This window comes from Prionailurus viverrinus, chromosome C2, assembly GCF_022837055.1.
Source record: "Prionailurus viverrinus isolate Anna chromosome C2, UM_Priviv_1.0, whole genome shotgun sequence".
In the NCBI taxonomy this organism is placed as follows: Eukaryota; Metazoa; Chordata; class Mammalia; order Carnivora; family Felidae; genus Prionailurus; species Prionailurus viverrinus.
Genome location: NC_062569.1, coordinates 113,808,625 through 113,833,851, shown reverse-complemented (window position 1 = coordinate 113,833,851; position 25,227 = coordinate 113,808,625). Strand labels below are relative to the sequence as shown.

At 39.3% G+C, this 25,227-nt stretch overlaps 1 protein-coding gene across 3 annotated transcripts in view; it reads left to right on the top strand.

The window, feature by feature from the left end:
- Positions 1–25,227, top strand: part of CRYBG3 (crystallin beta-gamma domain containing 3) — a 127,683-nt gene that overhangs the window by 7,325 nt on the left and 95,131 nt on the right. For 2 of the 3 annotated variants that reach the window (XM_047876289.1, XM_047876287.1), the window contains exon 2: positions 10,838–10,904. In XM_047876289.1, the coding sequence (XP_047732245.1) occupies positions 10,838–10,904 (67 nt within the window). Of the gene's footprint in view, positions 1–8,591; positions 8,710–10,837; positions 10,905–25,227 lie in introns of those variants that run through there. The other variant, XM_047876288.1, reaches the window with a different exon arrangement.

Here is a 25,227-nt window from a genome sequence, read left to right as displayed (position 1 = left end):
AATATATATTTAAACACTTGAAAAGGGTCCATCTTCTTCAAAAGACATAGAAACTGAACGTGTAGCAGCAAGATACTGTATTCTCCCTAATTGATAAGCAAACGAGCTGGATGTGGGGAAACTGGAAGTAGTGACTGGTGGGAGGATAAACTGGAAGGTTCTCTCAGTATTCTGGATTCACATACTGTGACCCAGCACTTCCCTGTAGGAATTCCCTTAGACATGTACAGTTTGCAAACAGACCCAATGCTGTCTTTGCAAAGTTAGCCATTGCAGTGTTGCTTTCATAGCAAAAGGAAAAAAATAAAATTGTTACATGGGGTACAACAATGTAATAGAATATTACACAGCTGCCAAAAAGAATGACAAAGCATTTTATGTACTGATAAAGGAATATCTCCAAGATTTTAAGGAAAAAAAAAAAAAGCTGGAAATCACTGTGTGTGGTATGCTCCCATTCCTGTATCAAAAATGGGGGAGTGTGAAATAAGTCTGTTACTGGGGTTAACTAGGGGAGATGGAAAAGTGACTCAGGGAATGAGGAACAGGAAGGAATCTTCATTTTATATCTTTTTTATACATAAAAAAGTTATGTGAATTACCTATTTCAGGGGAAGTAAGGTTAGTTTAAGACCTGGTGGATATCTGGGTATAAAAGAGGGGAAAAAAAATCAAGAAAATTTAGGATCCTGACTTGGCAGAGATTTTCCAAAAAATGCATGAACTACATTAACTTATTCAAATGAGAGAAGTTATAATTAAGGCTATAAATATATAGAAGTAATATTTTAATACAGAGAGCTTTGATATCTTGACACTTTTTATGAATGAGGTTTGTATATTATGAATCAATAATGTGAAACTGGGTGGAATTAACAGAGCCTCAAAAATACCAACTCATTTTCGTGAGATCACCTGTCATATACTTAGAGTAACAGTATGACCCTAGCATTTCATTCACACTTTCAGTCTTTTGTTAAAAATTGAGGCAGGCCCTCATCTCTAAGGTTTAGCATATGAGGTTTAAATCTCCAGATTTAGCATATGAGCCCAAACTCCACAGAATAATAAGTGTACAAAATGAGGATGCCTGTATATTAGGATGACTTTTTGTTTTACTGGAAAGGTCATGTATGAAAATGTGTTTTCACCAGTGTTTACCAAGAATTCATTTACCCCTCATACCAGGCACTGTGCTAGGTTCTGGGAATCCAGAACTGAACATGCTACAACATGGTCTTTGGTTCAGAGTACACATGCAGTTTTGTGGGGAAGGCAGACATAGCACAAATCTTTCTTCCCTTAAATTAAGTACCCAGGGCAGAGTATGGAGGGGGTGTTGCTGCTGGGTGGCTCAGTGGGTTAAGCGTTGGACTTAGCTCAGGTCATGATCTCGCGGTTAGTGAGTTCTAGCCCCACATTGGGCTCTCTGCTGTCAGAGCAGAGGCCACTTTGGATCCTCTGTCCCCCTGTCTTTCTGCCCCTCCTGTCTGTCTGTCTGTCTGTCTGTCTGTCTCTCAAAAGTAACATTAAAAAAATATGTTCCTTTAAAGAAAAGAAAAAAAAAAAAAAAAAGATGAGCACCAAGGTGCCACTCAGGGCTATAGGAGCATTTAACAAGTGTGGGCCCTTTCTTGACACACTTTTTAGAGGAAACTTCTAATCTTGTTTAAGCTGTTTCTTTTGATATTTTTGGACATGTGTCTGAACAATGCCTTACAGTTCTTTCTTGAGTTCTAAACTTTAGATAACTTATATTGACTTCTGGTTATGGTAGATGAGGACTTAGCTATTTTATACCTCTTCCTACTTCCTTTACTCATTCAGTCAATATAATTGTTGATTTTGGAATAAAATCAAAAGCCAATATTTATATTTTTATGAAATACAATTTTGGTTTCATAATACAACACACTAGCTTTTATATCTTCCTTATGACAAGTAGCACAAATGGCAGTACCAGGAATTGTGAAAATGGCATTTGAGTACCCTCACAAATAGTAGTTTCATATAATTTCTAAAGATATATGTTAGAAGTTTGTGCTTTATTCTTTGTATGAAGATTTATATATAACGTAGATACTACCTTAGTGGCAGATCATATTTTTTTTTATAATTACCATGCTTCTTATGACAAGAAATGAAATACTCTCAATTTTCCATTCTATTAAGTGGAGACAGGTTAGGTGAGATACAGATTCTCAGACTTCCTTGTCTTGTCAGATCACCAAGGAGTGTACCCTTGCTGAAGGGGTGGCATTGCGCTCTATTAGTCAAAGCTGGAAATGTGTCTTGTAATAATTTTGATTATTTCATTGTTTTAGGAAGGCAAATAAGGATCTCCTATATATTATGATACAAATAAGTTATCATTATGTAATATTTGTAGTATTAGCATTTTGTTATTTGTCTATTCTGAATTCATTTTCACTAACTTCCATTTGTTTGCTTTTCACAATCACTATAATACTTTGCATTTTTTTTGTTTTTTTAATAGTAATATATACTTTTTTAAAACAGGTATGATGAATTATAAGAAAATCAAAAAGAAGAAACAACTCATAACCCTACCAACAAACATACACATACTATCCTTTCAGATCATTTTCAGTGTGCATTTACACATATATACATATTTTTACAAAAAGTGGAAGTTCTCTTCAGGATTTTGAAATTTCTTTTTTTCCACTCAACCATAATGCTTTAACATTTTCTACAATAGTATATATATTTATATAAATTACAAAAATAATTTTAAATTTAGTCCTTTCAAAAATCTGAGTGTTATCATCACTTTTCAGAATTCAGTTTGAATATCTAAATGTGCCTCTCTGCCTATGTGGGGTTTGCACTGTAATGGGAGAAGACAGAAAATTAACAAATTCTGTAATGTATAATGGTCAGGGTGAGGGTATGGGACATGATGGAGGTAGTGGGTCTGGAGTGAGGTGTAGATAGGATGGTCATGAAAGTCCTCTCTCTTGGGTAACACTTAAGCAAAGGACCTCGATGCTACTTGGGAGTGGGGAACAAATCTAAGGAAAGAACTTTCCAAGCAGAGGGAACAGCCAGTTCCAGGGGCCTGGGGGTAGTATCATGTTGGCACAGATGCTAGAGTGAGCAGAGACAACAGAACGGAAGAGAGAGCAGCTGTCAATGACATGGGGAAAGGAGTCAGGGCCAGAGGAGATAGGCCAAGGTAGGGAGTTGAGATGATGTTTACTTTTAGAAAGTATCATTTGGGCATAGGTTTATATGTGTGCATGTGTTTATATATTCTCACAAAGGTTGTTGGTTTATTGATGTCTGGAAGAATTTGCAGTGAGAAAGAATTTGAGTTGGAGATGAGGGCAGGCTCTGGGAAGGCACAGTCTCACCTGGCCTTGAACCTCCAGTGCCCCTTCCTTAGGACAGTTTGATGAATACTACATGAACGGATGCCTGTTTTAGAGGGCAGCTAGAACCCTGTTTTGAGTTCATGTCACAGCAAAAGATGGAGGGTGTTGATTCATGTGAGGTAGATCACAAATGTTCAGAATCTGAAGGATATGAGGTCAAGGACTTTGGGATAGTAGAACAGTTACTAATACAGTCACATATAGACAGCTCAGGTACACATCAAACATACCAACGTTCTCTGTAGCCTGTGATTAAACTAAAGGGTCTTGTTTCGGGGGGCATGAGCAGGGAGACCAGACGTAAAGCAGCTTCCAGGTAGTTACATAAACAATAGGAGAAGGCTGACATGATAGGGAAAAGACTGTCACAAGAGTCTAAGATGGTAAAGCGACAGAGCTTCATAATCATGTCTTACCTTTCCTCCCTTTCCCGGTTTTTCTCCAAAGAGTTCTGAAATTCAAATGCCAGATGTTTGAACTAAAATACATGCTGTTCGACTGCCTTAAAATGGCAGCTTTTAGTTACCTTTTAATTTGAAACCCAGAAATAGTGCCATAACCACCTGTTTTATATTCTGTTAATGGTCATTAAAAAAATACAAGTACTACTCTACTGCTGGCAGACACTGTTTATGAATGGATGGTTTTCCAGATGGTTGTTTGTAAATTGTCCATGTGGAGCTCTGTCTTTATCCCCATAGAAGCTAGGTTGGAAATGTTGGATGCGGCTCCACGCCAGGGCACACAAGTTGGTTTAATCCATAATATGCCTGCGGTATAATATTGAAAAAAGAGAACTCCACGCTTCTGGTGTGAAGCTGTGTCTGTAAGAAAAAACTTCCAAGGAGTGTAGATGCTCCCAGGGCAGCAGCAGACCCTTTGAGAGTTTGTGGGAATAAAAGCCTATACTGTATTTAAGGACCCCACGTGAGGGCTGAGAGGGTGGAGCCCAAGGGAATACAGGACAGGCCCCTAGGTGGTTTCAGTAGATTTGAAATAAGGACTGTAGAAGTTTCTGCCTCTTTGTTACAATGTTCTGGTATTAATTTTGTCACCGAGTTGGTTTCTTAGTTAGAGTCTGTCTCTTCCTTCACCACAGAAACTTCAAGGTTAGCCTACCTGTTTCTTTTTCCATTCTCGCTGCCAGTGGAGATTCATATGGGATTTTAGATCTGGCAGAGAGCTGGTCTGACTCTTTCATTTTATGTCTTTGGAAAATCCAGTCCAGGAAGGTACATTTTGACTGAAGTGCCTTTTGTCCCTAAAGTGCTGTCCCTGAAACAGACATCTGTCCATTTTGAGTTTTTGCAAAGCATTTTGCTACCAATGACCATAGGAAAAGGGTACGGATAGGTAAAAGACCCTTTCTTGTTCTGTACTATTTTTTCATATAATTCTCCAAGGTAAAGTCATGCCCGGAGGGCTGAGTATGATTTGATCACATTTCAAAGGAAGGCCAGATTCTGGCCACTTCTGGAGTTTCATCACAGTACTTATGTCAAGTGGGCTCTGAGGTGAGGAATAATAAATAACATGCTAGACAGGGAGGCCTGATGGAGCTGTGGTGGAGAGGGGGATGCTGTTTAGTGGATCAGGAGAGTTTTATGTTAGTGGAGGAGGAGAAAACAATAGATTTGCCTTGACTGTCTTTCTGTGTCCTTAACCTTGCTGGTTCCTCTACTGCAGACCATTACACCATACAGAGGAAGTGAAAATCAGAAGATAATTTCAGGTGGCATCAGGCTGAGTGGGATGGAGAGAAAGAGAAGGGAGAAAAAAAAAAAATCCTTAATTTCCCTAGGGATGGTGAGAAGTTCCTGTGGACAGTGGATCCAGGCGGGGGCGGGGCTGGGGAGAGGCTGTTAAGATGTATAGGGCATTCCCAAATTGGGGACTACGTTTTATTTAGTGGCTTTGTGTTTAGGGATATGCTCAGAATTACCGACAGTGATGTCTTCAGCGAGAAACGTTACCTCCTTTCTGAAAATGGCAAGAAATCATAGACTTCTGCATCCGTAGAAAAGTGGGCAAGCCTCCAAAAGACTGTTATGGAAGTTGTATTCAGTTCTTTGACATTTCCAGGTTTTTCTGATACAGCCACAGGAATGATCTGTGAGAGAAAAGGCAGAGTAAGAGGCAATACACAGCAGCTGTGCTCTAGGAGGGGGAGGCGTGAAGAGCCTTACTCTCCCTCACTGTGCCTCCACCCAGTCCTCCGAGTCTGTGTGCTGTCCCCGCATGTCTATCCCTTGACCATCTAGGAAGTTGCATTCCTACCACATGAGGAACTGAGCCTGGAAGAGGCCCAGGAGCATTCCTTATTCTTCAGTCTGTGGTATACACCTAAAAGAAGGGTATATTTTCTTTTCTTTTTTTTTTTTTTAAAGTTTATTTATTTTGAGAGAGAGCATGCATGCAGAGTTGGGGGAGAGGCAGAAAGGAGGAGAGACAGACTCCCAAGCAGGCTTTGAGACATCCCTGCAGAGCCCAGTGTAGGGCTCGAACTCACAAACTGTGAGATCATGACCTGAGCCGAGATCAAGAGTGGACGTTTAACTGACTGAGCCACCCAGCTGCCCCACGAAGGGTATATTTTCTTGTTGGTCCCACTTTGCACTTGCGATGGTCAGTGTACCCATTCAGGCAACAGCTCTCGGTCGGGGCCAGGAGCTCTGCAGGGCATGGCTGTTGGAAAATGGGTAGTGTTTTACATGACTTGAGTTTTCTAAGTAGTTGATACCTACCCTTTAACTATCAACACTGAACACATTTAAATAATATTAAGTGGAGCTCCCTCAGACTGGATCATTCTCCTCCCTGTACAACTCTCATTTGTTGGCTTCTGCTGAAGAATAGAGGCTCTCAAACCATTGTTTATCAAGAGTGTGGTCAGAGGGCCACCTGCTTCAGAACAATCCTGGGTAGGGGGAGTTGGTTATTGAAAATGTGGACTCCTGGGCCTCACTCCTAACTGGAATCATTGACAGGTAGGCCCATAAATTTGATTTATAAATATGATTGCCCAGGTGATGGTGGTGCATCTAGGTAGAGATTCTGAAGGAGTGAGGGCAAAGATTTCGTCTGGTGTGTTCACTGCTCAACCCCTAGCACCAACAACAGTGCCTGCCACTTAAAAGGGATTTGAAAGGAAGGGGCCAGTACTTATCTGCTGACTGAGTGAGTTGATGTGTCCAGTCTTCTTCTGCTTATTTGCTATGGGTTAGGGAATCTTGTTATGATTTAATAAAAAAATAGAAGTATAAGATACATATTAAGTGCCAGGATAGAGACTTTCCTCTGTGTAAATTATTTGAACTCTAGAATATGCTTTGTTTTTTTCTTGGCCCAGAATTTTGTTTTAATTTGTGTCTGGAAAGTAGATGGTAAATGACTGCATGTGGGATTCCTGGTTTTCAAGTATGGTGTAAATTAGGTAGCTTCAAAAATGAGAAGCTTCTGTGTTACTTAGACCTTGATATTTACCTGGGCTGTTTTGAAAGATTAATTTCCAGAATTCCCGTAGCTAATAAGTAAGATGAGGCTATTTGGAAATACAGGGTCTTATTTGTGCCTACGTGTGATTATGATTCCTGCCCCTCACCCCCTGCCATGAGCAAAATGTGTGCTTTCTAAAAATACTGCTATTGAAATATTCCTGGGTCCCAAAGGGGGTTAAATTGTGAGAGAACAATAGAAACGGATTGTCGTCTTTCATAAGGTTTTAGATCACCTGAATTTGAACATGTTTCTCTTTTCTTCATATATTTAAGAGTCTGAGAATACTATTCCAAGCCTTTTGAGTCTTTTCTGTTCATTTTTTTTTAACTAAGCCGACTGGTAAGTCATTGTTTTCAGTATTTTCATCTACTCTGTTTTATTTTTGTGTGTGTTTTGCCTTTAAATCATCTCAGAATAATCTTATTTCTGTTGAGTATTTTCTCCTACCAACCCCACTCTCTTCTTTATACCTTTCAACAAAAGGTGTATATTCTTTCAAGAGACTTACATACTACTTCATTAAGAAAAAAATATGATTACATTGTTCCCATTTTTTTGATTAAGCAGGCCCAAATAAAGAACCCGTTTGGTATCTTTTTTTTTTTTTTTAACAAATAATATTTGAATGGCTGATACAATGCTAGGCTCTGGGACATAGACATGATAGATACAATTCTGAATTTAATGAATTAAAATTCTAATTAGATAGCTAAACATTATAGTATATCGTATAAATGTATGTGTGGTATCACTGGGTTCAGTGAGAACCCCAAAAAAAATAAAGATTAAGCTCGGACTAAATTGTAAAGGATTAAGAGCAGGGCTAAGTGTCGAGGATGTTGCATACAGGAGAAGAGAGTGGTTTGCCAGCATATTCTGAGAATGTAAAGTGGTTCTATGTGATGGGCGTATCTGGGGCCACGTGAGTAACTTTCTGTATCCTAAGGACTCTTCATTTTATTCATCACCTCCTAGAGATTTGCTGAAGGAATTTTTAAACTGGAAAGTGTGATGATCAGGTTAACAGTCATTTTGACAGGAATAAAGGATTGAAACATAGCAGTCCTGAAGAGGCCTGAGATCACTTAAGAAGGACTCTTCGTCAGTAAGCTAGAAAAGAGGGGGAAAGCTTTAACTGAAACAGTGATTTTTATAGCTAAACCAGAATTCTAAAATACGTTGTTTACTTTAGAATTCAACACAGTTTTAAATTTTGGTTTAGCAGTAAGATTCATGAGTCTTAAACATACCATATAAGGTTTAGAAAGTTTGTGAAGGTATTTCTTTTTTTTTTTCCCAGCTTTTAATTCTTCAGTTGTTTACTCAATACAAAATACTTATATGCTGGCCTACAACTATATTTTTATGGCATTGTGTGTGTGTGTGTGTATGTGTAGAATGTATGTAATTATAACTACTTGAAAATACTGATTTCTGTATTGCTCTCATGAACCTGGAGCTACATTTTCTACAGACCTTTTGTATTGGAAAAGAAACTTGTGCCATTTTCATAGGCAGTAAGTTTACAGAGTGCTGTAAACACTCTAGAGTTTCATTTTTTTTTTTTAACATTTATTCATTTTTGAGAGAGACAGAGCATGCGTGGGGGAGGGGCAGAGAGAGAAGGAGACACAGAATCCGAAGCGGGCTCCAGGCTCTAAGCTGTCAGCACAGAGCCTGACGCAGGGTTCCAACTCAAAAACTGTGAGATCATGACCTGTGGCCAAGTCAGACGCTTAACCAACTCAGCCACCCAGACGCCCCAACACTCGAGAATTTCAGGAGTCTTAAAGGGAAGAACTAGGAGACTAAGGTACTTGTATGTTTACTTTTTAGGTGAATCATTCAAAATAGACTGTAGTTAGAGAATACACTTATAAAACCATTAAGGTCAGTATTATTCTTGATTATATGACAAATCCTTATAATGTGCTCTTTTTACATGTATTTTGCTACTCTCTCTTTTTGCATTGAGCTAAAATAAACCAGTATTGACATTTAATTTAAAAAGAGAATTGTTGGGGTCCCTAGGTGGCTCAGTCAGTTAAACATTTGACTCTTGATTTCAGCTCAGGTCATGATCTCACATTTATGAGATTGAGCCCTACGTTGGGCTCTGCACTGACAGCATGGAGCCTGCTTGGAATTCTCTCTCTCTCCCTCTCTCTCTCTCTTACTCGCTTTCTCTTTCTCTCTCTCTCAGAAAAAAAAAAAAAAAAAGAATTGTTAACAACCTTGTGACAAAAGATAAAGCTAAAATAGAAAATAAATAGAAAATGGAGATAAGAAACCAATCACTTTTAAAGCAGCAATGTTTGAGACCTTTTGTGTGTGTTTGTGTGTATATTAAATGTTTTTGATTACAATTCTGAATTGTACAGTATTTTTCTTTCTGTCCTTGGTTTTTCATATGGAATTTTCATGTGTTAAGCACATATTTATCTCCTTTATACAGTTGCTTTTCCTGCTGACACTTCAAAGGCTTATGAGTATGACTATTTCTTATTGGTTTGAGTATTCTGCGTAGAGTCTGAGACTCAATGAAATTTAAATCCATTGTATTTTCCACACCTTCATGATCTTTCTACCTTTCTGTCTTTTTATTGTTACCATTTGTTCCCTGTCTACATAATTGCACTGGACATTATGGATAGAAAATCTAACTAGCCTAAATCATGTCTTCTCTTTCTGTTGTGTCTAATCTGAGTTACTGAGACCACCTCCTTTTCATCCCCTCTACCACCAGTCACTATGATGCTCTGTGTTTTCCCCATTCTCCATCATCCCTCCTGCTTTATGCTTGTCCCCTGGCTAAAGGCTTCCCAGTGCTAGTAGGACAAAGATCAAGTTCTGAAACGTGTCAGACAGGTTCTGCATGGTCTGGCAGCCACTACTTCTGGTATCATTCTCCTCTCTAGCAGGGTTACCTTTGCCTGACACAAGTTGTTGTGCTCCAGTCTTATATTAAAAACAAACAAACAAACAAAACATGGTTTCCTGAAAATGCCGTATTCTCTATTACCCCTCCTTTGTGCCTTCTCTGAGAGCACTTAGGAGGCAGAATTGCTGTTCTTTGCTTCTTCTGTGCTCCATAGTATTTTGTTCTTTGAGCAGTTGTAACTTCTACCAAACTGTAGTTTTAGTTTGTTTGTATATCAGTCTCCCCTACAAGACTGAGTTTTATAAAGACCTTGACCTACTTGTTTTTACATCCTCAAGGCCAAGCATAATCCCTGGCGCATGGCAGACAGTCATGATGATCTTTAGTGGGGAGCTGTTCAATTTGTCCAGCATTATGAAAGTATGAAAATAAGATCGTGTATAGAACAAATATAAAAGTTTATATCTGAAATGTATATGTGCCTAATAGGAAGCATAGTTCATTATGACATAAGGCATCTGTGAAGGTATTCTAGACCAGACAATTGGGAGGTGACTGTCTGGAAAATCAGGTTCTTAAGGTGCCATCTGGGACACATTTGGGGCTAGATAAGCCTGCATCTATTTTTGAGTATTCCCAAAGTTCACTAGATGATCCTATATGTTTATAAAGACTTGCTGAATAGAAATATATTGTATTCCATGTAGCATTCAGTATGGGCATTAAAAAATATATATCAGACTGTGGAAAACCCTAATATAAATAAAATTGTAGAGTGTTAATCATTTCCAAGATAGTTGTACACTGTTCTTTGTAATGATGATTATCAACATAAGAATGTAGCACGTGATAGATTCACAAGAATTTCTGAGGCCCAGATGAGTATATTTGAATGTGTTTTCAAGTGTAGAGATTCAAATGAACATATTCTTTTACATATTGTGTGTGAATCCTTTGAGCATTGCACGTGAAGGACCTTTCAGTTTTTACTTTAAACAAAGAAACTGTATTTTGGTAATTCTCTTTTAATTTCAAAGAAGCTGTGGTTTTTATTTTTCAGTGTTGAAAATGAGCCCATGAGCACAAGTCAGAAAAAGGAAAATGCGCTTTCATCAGAAGCAGTAAAGGTATGGTTTCAAATTAATATTATATTAAGCAAATATTTTTCTTAGTTTCTGCTCCTTTTAGATTCTGTGTCTCATTTGACATTTCAAAAAGAGCACTGTATTATTGATGTGTAAATCCAGCCCACCTCTGTTGGGCATAGTATGTGGGGCAGGGTGGGGGGAGTGGGCACTGAGAGAGTCGGAGAATGGTGTGCTCATCCCAGCTCTGCCACTAACCTTCTGTGAGGCCTTCAGCTGAGGCACTTAACATCTCAGAGCCTTAGTTTTAGTTGTAAATCTGTGAAATGGATCACCTGATCTCCAGAGTTTCTTTTCCCTGGGACATTCTTTGATTTATGTTGTGTTTTCCCAAACGCTGCTGACATCTAATAGTACTTTAGGCGGGCAGTATTTAACAACATGTTCTTGCATGTTCGTAGTATGTGATGGATATTTTTGATCAGCTCACATATAAACTGGCTTTTTTTTTTTTTTTTTTTTTTTGCTTCTACAGGACTAGCATGGAAAGTGTGTAAGCTACACACCTCCCTAGATAGTTACCGATAAGTATGGTTAAAAATCCTTGAGAATCACTAAACCTTGTGACTTTTTTTTTTTTTTTTTTTTTTACTCATAAGTGGTTTACTAGAAATTGTACATTTGTTTTGTCAGGTGATACGATGCCAGATAGGTGACCAAGTTTTCGTAGCTGTACCACAGTCATGGAGTCTGTTCTCAGTTACTTTCTTCTTACATGATTTGTGACAGTCTATACAGGAGAATGCTTGTACTTCCCATGCATTCCAGAGTAAGTTAGCTTGGTCAGTGGGAGGACCACAAAGTCCAGTGAATTCTTGATTATTGATAGGGGGACTTTTTGTTGTTGTTTGTTTATTTGATAAAGGGAGAGAGAGAGAGAATGAGAATGGGAGTGGGAGAGAAGCAGAGAGAGAAGAGAGGATCTCAAGCAGGCTCTGCGCTGTCAGCACAGAGCCTGATGCAGAGCTTGAACTCACCCTGAGATCATGACCTGAGCTGAAATCAAGAGTCAGCCGCTTAATTGACTGAGCCACCCAGGCGCTGCCTGATAGGGGGACTTTTTTTTTTTTTTTTTCATAGATAATTTATTGTCAAATTGGTTTCCATACAACACCCAGTGCTCATCCTAACAGGTGCCCTCCTCAATGCCCATCACCCACTTTCTCCTCTCCCTCACAGGGGGACTTTTAAACATTATATAATTCGAAAGGCATTAGATATGGTTGAGATAAAGTTGTTTTCATTCTTCCCCATCATAGTTAACAATATAAATTTTTTTTAATTATTTTTAAAATTTTATTTTAGAAAGAATCTCAAGTGGGGGAGAGATTTTTTTTTAACTTTTTTTTTTTAACGTTTTATTTATTTTTGAGACAGAGAGAGACAGTATGAACGGGGGAGGGTCAGAGAGAGGGAGACACAGAGTCTGAAACAGGCTCCAGGCTCTGAGCGGTCAGCACAGAGCCTGACGTAGGGCTCGAACTCACGGACCGCGAGATCATGACCTGAGCTGAAGTCGGCCGCTTAACCGACTGAGCCACCCAGGTGCCCCTTGATTGTTTTTTTTTTTAAATTTTTTGAAATATAATTTTTGAGAGAGAGAGGAATAGTGTGAGTGGGGGGATGGGAGGGGCAAAGAGAGAGGGAGACACAGAATTAAGTAGGCTTCAGGCTCTGAGCTGTCAGCACAGAGCCTGATGTGGGGCTCAAACCCGTGAGCCATGAGGTCATGACCTGAGCCATGATTGCGCCACCCAGGTGCCTGGAGGTGGGGAGGAAGAGAGAGGGAGGGAGGGGGAAAGGGAGAGGGAGGGAGGAAGATATTCTTGAGCAGGTCTCATGCTCAATGCGGAGACAAAATGGGGTTTGATCCTCGGATCCTGGGATCATAACCTGAGCTGAAATCAAGAGCCAGACACTCAACCAACTGAGCTACCCAGGCCCCCCTAAATTTTTTTGAAAGAAAATATCAGGATCTGATTTTTTTTTAACTTTATTGAAAGAAAAAAATCAGGATTACTTTGCTTTCTTTATCTTTCTTCATTTCTGAAGAAGTGACAGTCAGTGACTATTAGATCCTGCTTTAAGGTTTTGTAACATTTCTGCCTACTCCTCTCCTACCTCCTCAACCAGTTGTTAGCCAACCTGATGGTTGACCACTGCGTGGGCTTTGTAGATTTCTTCTTCTTCTTCAGTTTTTGCGTGCCTTGAGTTGCCTTACTTCAAGATTTTTACTTCTCTTGGTGTACATGCAGCCTTGCTCTTATGTTGTTTTACAGGAAATATTTTCTTTTGAGATCTCAAACTTCAAGGTTTCTTTGGCGGCTAACTCCTGTCATTCCATCTTCTAATCCCTCATTACCTCATTGTACCTGTTCCTTAACCTTCACCAAACATTCCTGCTCTCCTTGCTGTGCCTCCCTTGTCTTGGTCTCTACTTGTTTTCCCACATAGCCTGTAACTGATACTGTACTACTTCAGCTATAATCTCACTAAAAAAAAACCTTCACTCTTCAAACTTGGTCTTCCCTATAGTCTTTCTTTCTACTTGCAGACAAAGGCACACCTTTGTAGATATGGTAAATATATATGTGGGGCAAATATAGCAGCTGGGCCTCTGTTATTACAGTCTTTCTATCCGTTCTTAATATCTTGGTTTGAATACCCAAGATAATTTCAGTTTGGGATCTGTGTTCCCAAGTAAATATGGTCCACAGTCCCAAGATTGTTTCTCTTATGATTTGAGGCTTATTGGATTACTTACACACGGGCAATCCACTGAGCTCATATTGGAAGGGCATCATGACACTCTCACTGGAGTGGCCTGAGCATTTTGGTCCTTTGGAAACTGTTAGTAAGATTTCTTCAACCTAGCCACACAGATCCAGTAGTTTAGATACCTATTTCCGCCATGCATAAAAAATATGTATTTTGATAATACCAATAGTCAACACCATTCCTTCAGGGAAAAAATGGGTCAGCAACAATATTTATGATCTTGTTGTTGTAAATAGTCTCAATTTAAGTATTTTCAGAAGCAAGTGGAATAAAACATGCATATTTGTTTTCTTTCTAATAAGTAGTTTTCTGAAACACAGCACTCCACTGTAATGTGACATTTGTTACCATGCTTCCATCTTATTAATCTGAATTTTATGATAATGCCTTCTGTGATGAGGAAAAATATGCAGCATTTTTCCTGTTGAGTCTGAAATGTAACAGATTTATGAATAATAAATGTTATGTTTCCTTTTGTATTTGATTTTGAGATGCCAAATCAAGATGTTGAAGATTGTTTAGTTGTAAGTTTAAGCTACAAAATTTAATTGTATTTTTCAAACAACTAAAGACTATAGAAGCTTGATACCATGTCTGGACATCATATTCTTAGCTGTCACTTATATGCCATATAAGTTTTGCTGTTTTGCGAACATTGGTAGCTATTTCTAACACTTGGATTTGTCATTCCACTGATAAATTTATTTCTTTTATATGAATTAGGTTTCTATGGCTGGCAAAACTTGTAGATACTTAGTCCATATTCTACCTTTATTTTTCTATGGGGTCTACAGTCTTCGGTCTTGTAGCCTTAGACACCTACTCTTGGTGCATTCACGCCTACTGTTATTTAAAAGAGTGGGAGACATGTTCTCATTCTCTGCTGCCAGCTACCAACTTAAGAGGAGTTGTCATCCCTTGTTGCCTTCCAAGGATAAACTTCCTTGGGCCCCTTTCTAGTGGTTTGGTCTCTTATTTCCTGCCTTCTCTTGGACCTTGCCTTGACTGTCCCTCCCTCCATCTTCGCTGGCTTCTGTTTCTCTTCTTGTTTTGTTTTGTTTCTTTTTGTGGGTCTGGTTTCTTTTCAGTCTATCATTTCACTTCACTCCCTGTTTCTACCCAAAAGTTTCTTATGAAAGTCTGTTTCAATCATTGTTAAATTCTTGATCCTTTCAATTCGATTCCTATCTCTTTTCTAGTTTCCTCAGACATGGAAAGCTTAGTACTGTGCCTGGTATACATGTCATAAATACTCAGTAAGTGGTTAAATGAGTAAAAGTCATCCCATGAAACCAGTGACATCTTGCTAACCACAGTCAGTAGTCTTTTCTTAATTCTTAGTTTATTTAACCTATTGAGGCACTTAATTTTCCAGGTCTTGTCTTCTTTACAGAGATTTATTTTTTTATCTTTGCTTCCATAATATCATACTTTGTTTTATTTCCTGCCTCTGGTGAATACCTTCTGTTTCCTTCTGATTTTCTGGCTAAATGACTTTTCATATAGATGTTTCTCAAAGTCCTAGGTCTTCCTCAATGTCAGTCTTCCGAAGTAATTATCTTTCAGTCTTATTATTTTATTTTTTTGGCTCTCACATCTCTATTTGACATCGCTTTTTAACTCCAGACTTGAGCATCAGTGTTCCAGACATTTCTGCATGGATGGCCTTTGATACCTCAAATTCAGTCTGCCCAAAAGTCTTGCTATCTTCAGAGATGTTCTCTATATGTATTTGGTTGGGAGGTGAAGGTGATGGGAGGTAGGAAGGATCCTTCAACTGCTTAGGAAAGGGGAAGAGCCCTGGGCTCATGTATTCTGTCCGAATATTTTCAACCAAACTCTTTACTTTTTATCCTGTGTCTCACACTGTCCTAAGTGGTACCTAGTGTCTTTAAAACCTGACCTTTTTCAGGTTGTCCATGGACTAGATTGTTTCCTTCATGATCAGAGCTCCCCCTTGGAGACAGTTGGGTAAAAGCTTCCTGTGGTCAGTTACCCTACCTCCAGCTGCCTTTGCCTTCTAAACATTTTTTGAAATCTCTGATCTGCTAATATCTATTCTCTTCCTCTCTTTGTATTTATAACGTAAACATTTCCTTTACTATCATTTTGTAATGTTTTGTACAAGAGAAACAGTATGTGTGCTTCATCAACAGTGCTGATTAGAATTTTTGTCTTTTTATAATTGAAGAAAGTGAATCTCAAAGATTGTCACTTAACAAACCTATGCTGTTAGTGTGAGGAGACGAGAATTCAGATACAGTTCTGTATAATGTTCCGCATTTGTGAACTTAATTTATAAGATATATTCATAAACTAGATTTACCAAAAAGAAATCTTATTAAAAAATTAGATTCTATTTTCAGAAATGAGTCATTAGCTAAGTAAAGTGAATTAAATTTGGACCATAGGTTACAGATTCTCCAACCCAGTCCTAAATAAATTGATGGTTATTAGGCCTGTTCTCAATAGCTTGACATCTGCTTTATATAAAATTTAACTTTTTTCCCATGTTAGAACTGCTGCTTATAACTAATCATAAAACTTTCGTGAAGTTTCTAGAGTGGTTTTTAACAGGCGGTTTATAGATGCCTATGATGTACCTATGAATAATCAAGGAGTATCAGTCTAGTGCATATTACTATGATTTATGATTCATAACATCTATTTTTAATCCTGTGAATAAGTCACTTAACAACAAAGACTCATACTTTTTTTTTTTAATGTTTATTTATTTTGAGAGAGGGAAAGAACATAAGCTGGGGAGGGGCAGAGAGAGGGAGAGAGAGAATCCCAAGCAGGCTCTGCGCTGTCAGTGCGAAGCCTGCCATGGTGCTAGAACCCATGAACCCCAAGGTCATGACCTGAACTGAAATCAAGAGTTGACCACTTAACTGAGCCACCCAGACCCCCCCACACACACATTTTTTTTTTTTAACTATTGCCAGGTAAAGATGGGAAAATTGTAGCTCAAGAAGTTCTTATTGAAGAGAAATAGTCACTAACTGTTCTTTCTACTAATCTATTGAGTGTACAGTGCTGTTTAGTAAGATGGACATACTCAATATATACATCTGTTCATATTTTGATATGCGTAACTCTTCCTTCCTTATTGGTCTCTTTCACCTTTTTCTTGGCCGAAAGTGAAATGATAGCCAAATTTAAATGTGTTAAATGTTTTCTTGGTTAGGCTAGGGGGAAGTTGCTTACTGGAGTAATTTTTTAAATAAATTATGGCCTTAATAAATGCTTGCTATCTTTTTTCTCAGCAATACAGATAATAGCGGCAGTAAAACGTCAGTTTTATGTAGAGATTTTCAAATTTTTCTTTTTCAATTTTTTTTAATGTACTTACTTATTTTTGAAGGAGAGAGGGACAGAGCATGAGCAGGGAAGGGGCAGAAAGAGAGGGAGACACAGAATCCAAAGCAGGCTCCAGGCACTGAGCTGTCAGCACAGAGCCCGATGGGGGCTCAAACTCACAAATTGTGAGATACGACCTGAGCTGAAGTCGGACGCTTAACCGACTGAGCTGCCCAGGTGCCCCCCAATTTTTTTTTCAAATACAAGAACTCTTTAAAAAAAAATTCAATTGTAGTCACTTTTGGAACCCATTTATAAATAGATTAAAGCTTTAGTTGATAGGAATGTTGATGATGGAATGAGTTGTCTCATAGTGAGCCACTACTTATCTGCCTCTGCCAACCATGGGCCTCCTTGGAAAAGTTTTAAAATTACATGTGCAGTGATGGAAAGAACAGTCTTTGGAATCAGACAGATCTGGGCTTAAATCCCAGCTTTCCATGTGATAGTTTTGTAATCTTGGAAAATTTACTCAACTTCTTTGAACTTTGGTTTGCTGATCTGCAGTGGGAGTGTGTGGAAGGTTGTTCAAATCCTGTTTCATAGAAGTGCTTTGGAATTAACCAAGATAACACATACAGCACTACCTGATGCTGGACACAAAATAGGTACTCAGGAAAAGAGCTGCCTTCTTGCCGTATAAAGTCTAGCTGAAACTTAGAAATGACTCTTTGAGAATGATGCTGACTTTTTCTGGGTGAATAGTATAGAAGTAGTTACTAGAAACGTTAACTCTCTATCACATTTGAAAAGAAGGCACACATGGAGGTACACACATTGAAATTTAGCCAGAAGTAAAAAATTCTCAGCCCTTAATTCCTTCTATAAAGACTGAGGCTGTCAGGTGCCCGAAGTGGAGATTGCACTGTGTATCACTGTGTAGTCCAGATGACCAAAGGAACTGCCAGGGCCAGAGCCTGTCAGTGTAGCTGGTGCTGGTCTGGGGCCTTGATCCTTAGAGTTCCGGGTGTTGAATGTAGTATAAGGTATCTGGTTTGATTTGTGGCAGCTCCATTCTGTCAGAGACCAGTAGTGGTCCTGTTTTGTGGTATGATGGAGTACCTTATCAAATGGAAGCTGTCTATGAAAGGTTATCTACATACTCCAGATTTCTGTGAGTATATTTTCCTCCATGGGTGCCACATACTGATTTGAGAACATTAGAAGGGGGTTCCAGAAAGCTCTCATAGAATTAAAAACATTTATTCTTCTGGCCCAGTGTTTTCATCAGAGAAATCTTGATACCATAACAGAAAGGAGTGGCCTTTCTCCTATCTTATGTCATTTGGTTCCTCTTTCTTCTTTCCTTACACACCTGCCCTGGTTGATTGAATTTCTACCTACATCTTAACACTTGACAAGGCTCACATCTGTCCTTCCAGCCCAATGTGTTCTCCTGAGCTTTAGGGTAAGAGAGCCAATTCTTTGCACCTTTCCTGTCAGTGTCACTGGGTATAAGATTTGACGGTCTCAAAGTTGAACTCAGTCTATTTTATCCTAATTTCCTTCTCTTCTGTATTCCCTATCTTGCTTCAAGGTGCCACCAATTACCCTATCTTGACATCTGGAAATGACTCTGTCATTTTGTCTCTTCATTGTGCCAGGGACCATCAACAGCCCTTTCTTCCTGTCCATACCCATTGCTACTCTATAGCTGAGACTTTTCTTATTTTAGACCGGCAGTTTTTTACTCTTATGTTTTTTTTTTTCCTCTGACACAGATGATAGATGACTGTCTTGGGTCACCTGTGGTTATGGGCACTTGTTTGGTACACTATATATAACTACATCGCTTTGTCAGAAATTACATGGAAATGAAAAACTGAAAGTATCATCACAGATAAAACTTGATTTCATGCTAGAGCATTTAAATTTATTTATTTATTTTGAGAGAGAGCACAAGCAGGGGAGGGGGAGAAAGAGAGAGAATCCCAAGCAGGCTCTGCAGGGTCAGTGCAGAGCCTTATGTGGCCCTTGAATTCATGAAACTGTGAAATCATGACCTAAGCCTAAGTCAAGAGTCAGATGCTTAACTGACTAAACCACCCAGGCACCCCCCCCCCATTCTAGAATATTATTTGTAAGTGAAATTTCAGCTTTTTAAAAATGTATTTTTTAGAGACAGAGTGTGAGCAGGGGAAGGGCAGAGAGGGAGACACAGAATCCGAAGCAGCTCCAGGCTCTGAGCTGTGAGCACAGAGCCCAATGTGGGGTTCAACTCACAGACCATGAGATCATGACCAGAGCCGAAATCAAAAGCTTAACTGACTGAGCCACCCAAGTGCCCCAAACTTCAGCTTTTTAACTAATTTTAGTAATAAATTATTTGTGACATCTCAGAACTCATCACAGCACAGATATGTCATGACTAAAAGTTGCAGATAACTTATTATGTTAAACAATAACCAGATTAGTCAGGGTGAAATAGTTGATGTCCAACCGGCTGGCCTGTTCTAATTTTTTAGTGGAAAAATAATTCTGTGATAAAAATGTAATATTACCTTTCAAACAAAAATTCCTTTAACAATAAGGGTATAAATAGCTCACCTTTGCACCTTACCATTAGTTGTGAAACCCATTTATTGGAAAAAAGTATTCATGTAAATATGTCTCAATAGTTTATAGTTAATTAAACAACATCCCACAAATTAAATCCATTATGATGAAAGTAAATAGTGATTTTGATTAAAAATTTTAGCACTACTTAAACTATAGCTAACTCAGGATATCAGTAAAAATCTGATAATAAATATCTCCCTCAAAACTGAAGAAATAGTAACTATTGGTGGTAGAATTTCAGAATTTGGCAAATTTGTCAGGTAATGTGTTAACAGCCAGATGTCTTAGCAAACCAACCAGAATTCTCTAGTAAGCAGCTGTTTTTTTTAGTTTATGAGTGTCAGATTTTAGTACCTGTTAATAATTTAGGTGATAGTCTTCCTCTTGGTGAAAGCATATAAAATTGTTTGCCTTTACCTTGTGGTGGCAGGGAAAACAGGATGGTAGGGATGTTTATTGGAAGAACATGTACATAGGTGATTTTCATTCTGAAAAACCTGAGTTGTATTAGAAATTTCCCAGGCAAAGAGGACAAGGAATAAGTGGTCTCAGCAGTGGGAATAGCATTATTGCAAGGACGTTCTGTAGTAAGAAGAAGAGAGAGGGGAGAGAGGAGATGGAGGACTGAATGGGGATGGATATGATGACATTAGACATTGCAAGCATTGTGAGTGGCAAGAGATGAAATTGGAGAAAGACACAGGGGCCTCCACCCACCAGTACCTTGAGTGCCATACTTGAGAGTTTGGATTTTATCCTGACAGCAATGCATAGCCTTTAAAGGTCTTTAAGGATGATCAGATTTGAATTCTAAAAGACTGCTCTAGTTTTTATCTGGAGAGTAGACTGGAGACAGTGCAAGCAAGGAAACAGATTAAGTCACTGCTGGCAGTATTCTAGGGGAGAGGTCATGGTATCCTGATGATTTTGTCTGACTTTTTAACAAATGGGAATGTTAAGGTTTGCAGAAAAAGGAAGAGTGGAAACCAAGCATAGGTCAGTTTTGGATGTGTTTAGCTAGAGGTTCCAATGAAGTATCCAGGTGGATATGGATGGTGAATTGATAGTTATAACTAATATATCAGATATACTGTCTGAGCTACAAATAAAAATCTGGGAATCCTCTGATTAATCTGTGGGAAATGAAACCTGATAAGATGATCATGAAGATAAAGCAGTCCTAGGCTAGAAATTGGAGCAACATGTTACATAAGGGATGGCTAGAATGATGTGAACTGGAAGGAGATGGAAAAAGTTTAGAGAAGAAGGTAAATCTCAGAGTAATGTCATAGAAGCCAAAGGAAGATTGGTTATCAGGAAGGGATTAAATCTCACATTCTGCAGACACTCATGTAAGAGCAGGATGAGGCGGGAGGAAAGTGTATTAGCAAGTAGGACAGTGTATTTTAGAGATTGTGGTCAGCACAACTGGGGAGGAAGCTAGATTATGCAAGCGCTTAAGGAGTGATTTGGGAGGAAAGGGGAAAGAAGATGGTGAGAGTTAGGAATCCTTTTTTGAGGAGGTTGTTAGTAAAGAGTGGAGAGGGCTTTCCTTGGACATTTACTTATGAACGGTGGGCTAACAGAAGGGGCAGATGAGGAACTTTAATTCCCAAGGAGACAACAAGGACTCAACTGGTGCCGTGGTGGAGAAATTCGCCTTGGGTGAGGAGTCCTTCCTTCATGAAGAGCATCAGTGAAGGAAGGCGCACAGATCCTGCTAGAGTCAGAGCTGTGAGGGATCATCTGCATGAAAGAGAGGGTAGGGGGCTCTGCTGAGCAAGTCTGTGGGATAGTGAAGGGAGTAAGAGAGGTGGGAAGTAGCTGCTGTGGAAAATGAGGAAAGAGTACAGACAGATTTCCAGCAGAGGCTGTAAATTGTGAATTATTGGCTGCCTGTATCTGCATAGCGTGCATATACTTGGGGCTTTTTAAAGCAAGACTCATTCACTTAGGCAGAAAAGATAAAACTGGAAATTTTCTGGGTGGGGATGGCCAAGGAATAAAACAAAGAGACTTTGAGGTTATTCGTCATTTGAGGGCCAGATAGAAAATACAGGAAAATTTGTGGGAACTGAAAGGGACAGTGTAAGAGAGGACAGAAGCTGTGATGAGGCAGGGGACAGTGTGGTAAGACAGCCGGAAAGATGAGAAGGTGGGGACACTGGGGAATGCTTGAGATGGAGTTTCAGAGGTGACACAGTCATGGGTAACCACTAGGGTCAGAGTTAACCAAAGAGGCAAGAAAAGTGGCGTTGGAAGTCACTGGAGTTGAGAGCGCTAAGGATCTGTGAGTCAGGGTGTCTGAAGTATTACCCTTGCTATGTGCAGTAAAGGCAGAGTCTGAGGTAGAAAGGATGATGAAGTCAGATGCTTGACACGGTAAAGGAAGAGTCACCTGGCTCTTCACTGTTTTCCACTCAACAGTCTCTATGGTGACACACTCTACCCCGTGACCTTTTTGACCTTATGTCCTGTGCTAATCACAATGTTGGGACAGCACCTGCCACCTGTTCCCTGCTATAGACTGCTCATAGGAGGTGATACACTCCAATACTAGTTAGACCTGCAAACAAATTCTTACATCACTAGAATGTGGGTTTCATGAAAGCAGTGCTCTTGGTGGTTGTTTGTTTGTTTGTTGTTTTTACTGTTGCATCTAAACACCTGGAATGGTATCCTTTTGTTCGTTATTTACTTACTGAATGAGTGAATGCTTTCAAGTTTGCCTTGACCCTAACTGCTACTTGGTATACCCATTTCAGCCAATTACTACTACATTCCCCAAAAACAATCTTCCAGGTGTTCTCTATTTGGGGAACCCAAATCCCAGCTCCACCTATGTGTCCCTCCTTTGGCTTGTTATCTCTCCTCTCACTTTACTGAGGTCACAGCCACTTGTTGGACCTTGATCTTTGGCTTCTCCCCTCACAGCATTGCTCAGGTCTTAGCCACTTCCTTACCTCTTTACCTGGAAGGGGGAAATGTCTCTACTCTTCTCTAAGGATAATACTTGCCCTTTATTATTATTAGAAGTATTAGAGACTATACTGGTCTCTATCTTACTTTGTGCTTTTTATTCTGGAACCTGCCATCCTTCTCTCTTGTATAGCAGTTACTCCCTTTCCAGTAGGTGCAGAGCCGATCCACAGAACAGGATCACAAAGCCATCTAGGGGTACCTGGGTGGCTCAGTCCATTGGGTGTCTGACTTTGGCTCAGGTCATGATCTCACGGTTTGTGAGTTTGAGCCCTACATCAGGCTCTGTGCTGACAGCTCAGCTGCCTGGAGCCTGCTTCAGATTCTGTCTCCCCCTCTGTCTCTGTTCTTCCCCCACTCTCCGTCTCTCTCTCTCTCTCTCTCTCTCTCTCTCTCTCTCTCTCTCTCTCTCAAAAATAAATAAAGATTAAAGAAAATTTTTTTAAAAAATACATCTATTCTTTCTTGGACCTTAAACTCTCATATTCTGTCTTTCCTTTTTTTTTTTTTTTTTTTTTTTTAAGTTAAAAAACTTCTCAGAGTGCTCCCTTCTATTTATGGACTGTTCCTATTCCCTTGTTTAACTACTACTCCTGGCTTAACACCTTGAGTTGGAGGCTGTACTCGCAAGTTCCTGAGTTGTTGCAACTATTTCTTCTGCATTCTTAGGGCTTCTCTATAGTCCTAGTTCCTCATTTACTAACTCAACAACTATTGGAGAGCACCTCTTATTGTCAGGAACATTTCAAGTGCTAGAGACACTACACTGTATAAAATAGACAAAAATCCCTGCACTTGCAGTTTTTACTTTCTATAGGAAGAAACAGATATTAAATAATATAAGTGTATGTGTGTGTGTATTTGATATTGGCAAGTACAAAGGAGAAAAATCAGAGAGGATACTGGCACTTTCATAGTGGAGGAATTTACTATTTTAGCATGACTGGGGAAGGTTTCAATGAAGAGATGACTTTCCAATAAAGGTCTGAACGGGAGTGAGTCATACAGCTATGTGGGGGAAGAACATTCTAAGCAGAAAGAGTAGACGTACAATTCCTGAGGTATGAGTGTACCTAATGTTTTTGAAGAACAGTGGGAGAGGATAGTCACCTTTCTTGCCCTCACATTGGCATTTGTCATTTAGTCCCCATTTGCTTTTAGAAATCTTCGTTGTCCTTTGCAACCAGTATTCTGGAGGGATGAGCTGGTCTGGTTTTTGCCTTTTCCGTCACTCAGTCATTTCTTCTCTATTTGCACCTTTTTAAAATCTTTTTTCCTGAGGGCTCTTTTGTTGGTCCCCCCCTTTATCCTGCACACACTGTGTTTTGCCAAAGTGCATTCTTAAACTATGCTTCTGAGTATTTTCCAGACATCTCAACTTGTACATCACCAGGGGACCAAAAATTCAATGTATTTGCCATCTAAGTAATTTGTTGCCTTATCTCCTCCCAACCCCACAAAGGCCCTAATCTCACCTCTCCTATTTCCCATATCCATTTTTTGACTTTACTCAAATAGTTGCCCACTTTAGAAAACTTAGTTGTCTCTGACTTTGTTGTCCCTCTCCCTCTGCTTCTGTGAGTCATCTTATCAACCTCATTCTCTATTCTCTTTAACCCAGTCTTCTTCAGCCTCACCACTGCCATGACAAACACAGTTCATACTTCTGTTTTTGAACATACTGTACTGTGTGTCTAGGATGCTCTTCTCAGCCTTTAGGAGCAAGCTCAGATGTTCCCTCCTCCTTGCAGTGGATTCTCCCCATCCACAGTCAGGTTCATTGTATCCTCCATTGTGTGCATACCTCTTCTAAGCCCCACACAGTGGCACAGTGATAACCATCTTGCCTAAACTATAAGCACGTTGAGGCTGAAGCTACATTTCACTAATCAGTGTCCCTAATGCTTTCCTATGCTTCCATGTATTGGGGACATAGCAAAGAGAGTAGAGAGATGGATGAAATTGACCTAAGGGCACTGCATTGCAACAAATCGTGTATGAAGGAAAAAAATGTCCCAGTTCCCCAGATAACATATGCCTTCGTCAGTAGCCTTTGTATGTTATGTTCAGAATACCAACATCTTTGAGAACAACTGGAATTGATGTTTTGTTTGCTTGGATCCTGACTGCTTTCATTCTACTCCTTGGAACATTGGCAGACAGTCCTGCTGGCAGGCAGCACTGGCCCTAGCTTGTGGCAGGCTGAATTTTATTGTTGTTTAGGCTGAGGGGAAAGAGCAGCTGTTTCAGATCAGACTTAAAATTTTAATTATATAAATATAGAATTTATTGTGTTACTTTGAATAGCAGTACACTTTTCTGCTAGTTTTTGTTTCTAGATTTAGATACTTTTTTTTTCTTGTTATAAACAAATTTCTCGTGAGATTTAGGGAGAAATTAAGCAATGGAGACATCTAAGGACAAAAAAAAATGCTCTTCAGTAAACTGAAGATACAGAGATTCTAGAATAGCAAAGAAGCTGAAAATTGGGGGGCATCTGGGTGACTCAGTTAAGTGTCCTACTCTTGGTTTCAGCTCAGGTCATGATCTCACAATTCATGAGTTCGAGCCCCGGGTCTGGCTTTGCACTGACAGTGCAGAGCCTGCTTGGGATTCTCTCTCTCCC